At 35.5% G+C, this 8,525-nt stretch overlaps 1 protein-coding gene across 4 annotated transcripts in view; it reads left to right on the top strand.

Moving 5' to 3' along the window:
- Positions 1-4,539: 4,539 nt before the first annotated feature.
- LOC107717101 (SH3 and PX domain-containing protein 2A-like) overlaps positions 4,540-8,525 on the top strand; it is a 17,686-nt gene continuing 13,700 nt past the window's right edge. For 2 of the 4 annotated variants that reach the window (XM_016523754.1, XM_016523752.1), the window contains exons 1-2: positions 4,540-5,138; positions 8,076-8,180. In XM_016523754.1, coding sequence (XP_016379240.1) covers positions 4,922-5,138; positions 8,076-8,180 — 322 coding nt within the window. In that variant the 5' untranslated portion in view covers positions 4,540-4,921. The remainder of the gene's footprint in view (positions 5,139-8,075; positions 8,181-8,525) is intronic. The other 2 variants (XM_016523755.1, XM_016523756.1) reach the window with 2 other exon arrangements.

The raw sequence follows: 8,525 nt of genomic DNA, 5'->3' as shown, positions 1-8,525 counted from the left end.
GCCAGTTACCTAAAGAATCTGGCAAAAGAGTGTCATTCTTCATCGGATTCTCAATGAATGGACCAGTTGCACTTGACATAGACTTTGAGTCATAGGGTTCACAAGCCTGATCTAATGGATCTGACTGATGACCGGAGAAACATGAATGAGAAAACTTTATAGATTTCCAGTTTAAAACTAAGACACTCGAGTCAAAGGAGCTCATGAACCAAATCCAGTTATTTATCTTACATCACTCAATCAATCTTTTAATCATTAATGTTGCATGTTTTTGTAGCTACTTTGTTTTAGCTAAAATAGTTTAGTCTAATTGTGTTTGATGTGAACTTCATAAAAGGGTGTGACTGCATTATGTGAGAGGTGAGACTGGCCAGTGACAGCAATACATTGACATCCAGAGAGCAAACATGCACATGTGTTGTATTTGAGTTAATTTGTTTTTCTTTATATGCATTTGTCTTACTGGATTTTAGTCATATACTGATATATTCATATACATTTATTCATATATCACATATTCTTTAGATTTGACTTCTATTTTTATTTAGTTTATACTTAAATAAAATGTTCCATGTTAATCTGAAGGGTACATTAGGGTGTTTTACATGTATTTTGAATGATGCTTTGCATTGTGTTGTGCTTTGGGGTTGAAGGAAATGTTTGTAAACTTGACATAGGTACAGGTAATTTTCTGCCAGGACATTATCTGTTTTTCTACTGATTTTTTTTCTTATAGTGTCATACAGAGTTGGTCTTTGTACACTAGGTTGTGCTGTTGTACATAGATTGCAGTTTAGTTAGGTTTGGTAAGGATATTAAGTGGTAAAATGTATAAAATTAAAGGTGAGTGGTATGAAACACTTCGGTGCATGCTGGTTTTAGGGCAATTCCAAAATAATCCTTAACATTCAACATTGGCCGAGTCTCTTGTGCATTTGCAGAGGTTGTTTGATTGTAGGTTACAGTGATTTCTATTTGTGTTAGCTTGGTGTTAGCTGGTTTATCTGTCCTGAACTTTACTGATTAATGTAAAGCCATTTTTTCCCCTAAACATCTGACCAACTTTTTACAGGTTGACTTAGCAGTAGGTGTCCTGCATGTCTGACAAAAAGTGCATTCTCAGGAAAAGCTACTTTAACATTACATCATGGGGAGCGCATCTTTTCAACAAAAAAGTAGAGGAGTCAATTTGCGCAGAAATATCCTTGTTAAGGTCCCCTGGACTGCTGATGTGAAGGTATGTGGGTTACATCTGCAAGATAATGTACGATAATACATACAACTACCTTGTGAAATAGCATTATTGATGCATTTTTTACAGTATATCACAGCCTTTACATTGCCTTCAATTCCCAATATCAGAGTGTGTGTGCAACAGAAAGAGGGATATCATTTAAACATGACACATGTTGGAGAGGTGAATTTGATATTCTAAACACAGAGTGAAATGTAATAATGTTATTATGTGTGCGTTTTCTCTTTCTGCTCTTGAGTGTCTGAAATGAGATCTCAGTTCTGCTGTCTTAGTTATGCAACTCTGCATTCCTCCACCATAGTCAAATGGAAACACTAATGTGTGTGTGGATGTGATATGTAGGCCAGCACAAAGTCCTCCTCGTGGTTATTGGAAAGAAAGAGAACGAAAATGAGTTCTGTTGTTTTCACTGTGCACTACATAAACTGTCTGTATTTGGTACTGAAATATCACTTTAAGTTTTAAGTTACCCATAATTTCAAAACATGTTTTATATGTTAGTTTAGGGCTGTCAACCAATTAAAAGTATAATCAAATTAATTACATGAAATGCAGCTTAATAGAGTGCTTCAGCCGTTATGCCAAAACTCGGAAGACTAATTCGCCATGGGTTCCCTTGAGATTTTCCTATGGGTTTTTATAATGTTTTTTTTTCTGTTTATTAGTAAAATAAGGTCTTTGGTAAACAAAATTTGACTATACTTGGATGTTTTGGTCTACAATGTAAATTATGTACACCTGTACTGAAAATGTGAAATGCAAAACAGTTATTTATTTTTTTTAAAACATGTTTGTAATAAGTAACTATAAGAATGATTGGGGTGTGTGTGTGCAGTTTACATTGTACAACAAAATGTGCAAGTATTGTCAATATATATTTACCACAGACCTTATTTAACTCATGAATTAAAAAAAAAAAACATTATAAAAACCTATAGGGAAATCTTGAGGGAACCCAATGGCAAATTAGTTTTCTGGGTTTTGATGTCATGGCTGCAGCGCTCTATTAATATTACAATTTGCTGAGAAAACCCTCCAAAAGAAGATAATTAAAATAAATTTTTGTGAACATTGTGTCTGAAATGTTAATTGTTGGTCTATGTATGTATGAGACAGACTGATGTCATTGGCCATTGCATCATGTCTTGCTGTTTTTTCAGCGACTGGTTCTATGAGCACTGCAGTTTATGATGGCGTGTCGAACTAAAAGTAATAAAACTTCAAAAAGACATATTGAGACCCCTGCATTCTCTTCTAGAATGATTCTAGCAAGATATTTTTCAGCAATTTCGTCTCTATTCTAGGTCAGAAACACACATAAACACCGTGTGCAGCATAAAACTACTGAGAGCACACAAATTATTATATTTTTCCTGAGTTTGTGCTGTAGTCGCAACTTAATCACTCATTTCATTTTTCATGTCAAACCAAGCAGAGTTGTAACGCATTTATGTACTTGATTAAGTGTAATTTAGTATGCAGTACTGAATGTGCAGCTATAATGTAAGATTTATAATGTAAGAAAGTACATTGTGCCTGTTTGTTCATGAGGTCAGCTGAATTCCTGCAGAAAAACATAGGCCTACTGCAGAAATAAGCAACAACGACATGCAGTCCATGTAAAATATGATATCGGGGTCAGAGAGACAGAGAGAGAGAGTAATTGGGAGAAAGGAGAGTCAGAAAAAGAGAGAAAGGGATTCTGTGATTTTGAAGAAAAAGCAGTTCAGAGGGAGGCCGTTGACGTGGCAGAGAGGAAGTGGCTTCAGTGTGATGGGGGGAATGAGGAGTGAGGAGAGGGGAGCCATGGGAGGGAAGGAAAGAGAACAAATTAAGAGCAAAACACAGAGAAAGAGGGACTGTAAAAAGGGAATAAAACATCCCTTTATTGGTACACTGTGAAAATTAGAAGTTTATCAAACTCTGTGTGTGTGCAGCTTTGAGGACGAGGACTGGAAAATAGGGCTGAAATACTCAGGATACTCTTTAAAGAATAATCACTTCAAATAACAGCATCTGCAAAAATGCTTTAAATGTAAATGTATGAAGATAAAGACTTAAAGGGATAGTTCACCCAAAAATGAAAATTCTGTCATCATTTACTCACCCTCATGTCGTTCCAAACCTGTATGAGTTGCTTTCTTATGTTGAACACAAAAGAAGATATTTTGAAGATTGCTGGTAATCAAACAGTTGGTGGTTGACATTGACTTCCATAGTAGGAAAAAAAAATACTATGGAAGTCAATGGCAACCACCAACTGTTTGATTACCAGCAATCTTCAAAATATCTTCTTTTGTGTTCAACATAAGAAAGCAACTCATACAGGTTTGGAACGACATGAGGGTGAGTAAATGATGACAGAATTTTCATTTTTGGGTGAACTATCCCTTTAAGCTGTTTATAAAATTTCAACAAGAGTGATGTTGTTTTGAATATCAACATGTGATGCGACCTTAAAAAATAAAATAAACAAATTCAGTGATAAAATTACAATAACAATATGTGTACAGTAGAAGAATATTTGCACCAGAACAAACATTAACATAAACACATTGTTTTAAATATAGCCACAAAGACTATATTACATGAGTGAAAGAATCACTTACTAACCTTTTTGTGCAAAGTTACACTATTGTTCAGAAGTTTGGGTTTGGTAAGATTTTTTTGAAAGAGGTCAAGGCTACAGCTATTTGAACAAAAAACAGTAATATTGTAGCCATATATATATATATATATATATACACACACACACACACACACAGAGTCTTTCAACTTCTGTCATGTACTGTAAATGTACTGTACATACTGACGATGTACAATAAAGTGCTGGTAAAGTGCCGTATTACACTATTATATTTTTACTGTATAAAATACTTTTTTTCAATTAGCATAAATTCCGGAAACATCATAATGTTTTTTATAGAGATGGATTGAGCCCTAAAGCTAATGCTAAAAACTACCATTAATGTAGTCTTTGTTTCTTCTTTGAAAATAGAGAATCAGTGTTTCAAATGTGACCATGCTGTTTTTGTGTCGGAGAGCAGTAGGATGTGTTTCAGAGAATGTGAACAAAGTTGGAGAGAATGCGAGTATGTGCTGAGTGTGTGAGTATACTCTATTTTCATAGGCCATATGTTTCTGTTTAAACTGTTTTAAAGGGGTGGAGCATCATTTGATTGGCATCTGTTTCCCCTTTCTCTATTGCCCGCCCCTTGAGCCCATAGCTCTTGGTTTATTTTCTTCATCTCATCTTTCACTCCTTTCGTCAGCTACCCCTTTTCCTTTTCTCTCTGTCTTTCTTTTCCCCCTTTGCTCCATTTCTTTATTTAGTCAGGCCTGTGTCCTGCTGCAGAAGGGATCTGAAACTCTTAGAGGAGATGCCAGAGCCCATATGAGTCTTGTCGTTGGTTGGACCCCTGGGCCCAGGGCCGGTAGGATGTGCTTCAGGTTGAACTGTGCTTGCTCAAAACCTTTTACCTTGGAACTTTAAGGTGGGATGAGACTGGATGAAAGTAGGATTTGTTGTACCTGAGCCTTTTTGCTTGTTGAGACATTAACTCCACAGATCTGAGCCTCTTTGGGCCAGTGTTGTTGTTGATTCTTGGATGAGCTGTTGATCTGGTACCACGTGCTGATTGGCTGGGGCTGTGTTGGTTTTGGTGAATGGCGCGGCACAGTTCAGATGGACGCGGGCGTGGAGGCAGCTGGCTTACGGCCTGTTTTTTCCCATCATCCTCAGGGAGAGAACATGGAGAAGCCCTGGGTGCAGAGGAGTGTATGTGTGTGTATGTGGTGACGGCAGACTACCAGCGTCAGGAAAATACAGAAATCAGCCTGAAAGCAGGAGAGAGAGTCGAGGTGATTGAAAAGAGTGAGAGCGGTGAGTGACACACATCCATACACACAACATACACTCTAAAAAATGCTGGGTTGTTTCAACCCAACTTTGGGTCAAATATGGACTAACCCAACTGTTGGGTTAAATTTTTACATTACATTTTTAACCCAAATGTTGGGTTAGTCCATATTTGACCCAAAGTTGGGTTGAAACAACCCAGCATTTTTTAGAGTGTAGTCTTGTACGTACAGTGGGTCCAAAAGTCAGAAATCACTGGTAAAAATGCTTGTACTTTGCATTTTTAAAATGTAATGCAACATTTTTAAATACAACTTACATAATAAGCAACACAATTTGAGTTTTTTTATTATTTAATTTGAAAAATGAACATGAATTTCAGAAAGTTCTCCAGCATGTTTTGAGATTATCCAAAGAGCATCTTGTCCTCCAGTCCTTCAGCAAGAACATCTGACTGTCTGAACAGTCACATGATCAATGTCGATTATTAACCTAAAATTGAACACAATCTTCAGTGTTTTTTTATTTTAAATTATAATATTTATTAACGTAACACTTAAATTAGATTTTAGATACTAGATTTTCAATAGTCTCACACTTTTGAACATCCACTAACATACTAACAAACAGACACTCAAAAAAAAAAAAAAAAAATCAAAACCTAATTAATTTTTTTGTTTTAATAAAAATAAAAGAAAATGTGTTCTTAAAAGTGCACTTAACATTTTCTTTAAATCATTCAAACTGTGAAGATGCGACAAACTTATGCTGTCCTCATGATTTGTTGTCAATGCATTACTTTGACCTTTTGTAAACTGTCTTTCATGGCAACTGTGCTTATTTTTCTGATGTCACAATTATTATTTTTATGGCCTTTTTGGAAGCTAAATGACTGAATAATGATATATAGCTACCACAAAATTACCTATTTAATTCCAAAGACATGCAAAAAAAAAAAAAAAAGGTTCAAAGATACTCATTCATCATAAATCACCCTCACAATCACAGCAAAAAGTTCTATTTGGATGTCGGAAAATTTGCACCACAACATGAGTTATTGTAAAGCTTTATAAGTAAATATTGTTTGGTTTACATGTCTTACCAGAATTTAAAGCAGCAGTTGGATTTCATTTGGAGAAATGGAAAGTTTCCAGCCTACACTGTGTGTTTGAAACAAATAGTGTGTCTGGAGAGAATTCAGAATGACTTTTTGTTTTACTAAAATACTGCTTTGAAATGTGAAAACTTGAACATGCAAAGACAGTGAATTAAATGATCTGTTCGGAGGAAAGCATTGATATTGAGTCATTGTAGAGCAGTAGAAGAGTTTGTGTATGTGTCTGGAAAATGCCCACCACAGCCAGAGACTTGTATTTGGTCTTTAGTGATGGTCTTTAGATCATCTTAATGGATCCGCCAGAATCTTTCCTCAGCAGAAAAAGTGTGTGTTCATATGCGTATGTGTATTTGTTTGTGTGTCCTTGTGTGAGTGTGTGTTGCTGAACTCTTTATGTTAAAGTCATTATGAGCTTAATAAGCCAAGACAGCCTTCCTAACTTTCCAAGAACTCTTCTTTTCTCTCTCTTCCTCATCAGTGACTGTTATCTGTTATATCTGTTATCATATCTCTTTTTCTTACGTTAGTTTGGAATGTTCTGATTCTGTCCTTTAACCCATGCATACACACAAACAGATGAAGGCATGTGCAATACGCTAACAAAAAGACTGCAGATAGCTGATGTACTGTACTTATGTAGAGAGTCAATCTGTCCATTAATTTTCCTAAAGGTATTTTTTTACAGAGCATAATAAACTGGGAATCTGGCGACCTAGTGCGTGTGTTTGTTTGCTCTAATGAGCATCTCACACTGTAAGCACTAACTCATGGCAGGTGTGTGCAACCAGTGACAGCGTGCTTGTGCTCAGCATAAACAGTTTTGTGGTTTTTACAATTTTAAGGCTATTTTAAAACATTAGTGAAGTATATAGTTATAAGCGTTAAAAATTCATTGGAAAATTTAACTGATGTGAAATACACTACTGCTCAAATGTTTTCAGGATTTTTTAAAGAAATAAATTTTTTTTCAGCAAGTATGCATTCAATTGATTAAAAGTGATAGTACATACAGTGATAGACATTTATAATGTTATAAAATATTTCAGTTTTTTTAACTTTCTGTTCATCAAAGCGTCCTAAAAAATGTATCATGGTTTCCATAAAAATATTAAGCAGCACAACTGTTGTTTTCAACAACAATAATAATAATACATGTTTCTTGAGAAGCAAATCAGAACTATATTAGAACTGTTTCTGAAAGATCATGTGACTCTGCAGTTTGGAGTAATTTCTGCTGAAAATTCTGATTTGCCATCACAGAAATAATTACAATTTTAAAATATATATTAAAATAGAAAACTGTTATTTTAATTTGTAATAATATTTTGAAATATTAAAGTTTTTCATCAAACAAATGCAGCATTGGTGAGCATAAGAGACTTGTTTCAAAAATATTGTTAACTTCGGAAGTTAAAGTTCAGCTAAATGTTTTATTGTCCCTCCATTAAAACATCATGTAATGTACCTGACTTTGCATGTCAATACATATAATTTAATGGCTTTGCAATGTAACATAAAATAATAATATGATACTATATGCATGCTAATTAAGGCCAAGGCGTGCAGCATTCATATTTATACACTATGTAACAGGGAGTCTTTGCTCCACCTCTTTATCCACCAAAGGGTCCTTGGCCTGAAAATGGTTGCATTACAGAAATCACAGATGCTTTTTGCCATATCCTTTTCCCCTAAAAATATTATTTAATTATCTGATTTTTGTTTATGTTGATGTGTTCAGGACTAGTTAAACTATGAAGACAGAAGGGAAGTGACCCAAATTCAAATGAACAGCTGGAATCAGTTACATCAGTGGTATGTGCTCACAGACTCTTTCTCTTCAGGGTGGTGGTTTGTAAGAACAGCTGAAGAACAAGGCTGGGTTCCTGCTACATACCTTGTCTCTCTCACAGGACGTCGAGACAGCCACAAAGCACCAAATGGAGAGAGTAAGACAAAGATACACTGCTAAACTACCCGTTTAATCACCCATGCTGCCACTAAACTGAATCAAGAACCGTTGAACAAACAAGGCACATCTTTCACAACAGATATCAGAGTGGCTGGCTTGTGTAAAACACAAGCAGTGACCAAATGTCCTGTTTTTCTTTGTCTTGCGCAACCCTTAACTCTTAATAGTTTCCATTAATTTGTTTCAAAAGATTTATGGATGAAAACTGTTGGTGAATTCTGTTACGTACGCAAGTTCATGCCATGTCAGCACATAGTCTTGCTTGGATGAACACCATACAGGCATTGCATCATAGCCAAGGGACCCCCTTGCTCCAGCACAC

The sequence above is a fragment of the Sinocyclocheilus rhinocerous genome, unplaced genomic scaffold (assembly GCF_001515625.1).
Source record: "Sinocyclocheilus rhinocerous isolate Xijiao unplaced genomic scaffold, SAMN03320098_v1.1 scaffold119, whole genome shotgun sequence".
Classification (NCBI taxonomy): domain Eukaryota; kingdom Metazoa; phylum Chordata; class Actinopteri; order Cypriniformes; family Cyprinidae; genus Sinocyclocheilus; species Sinocyclocheilus rhinocerous.
This window is presented reverse-complemented; position numbering and strand designations above follow the sequence as displayed.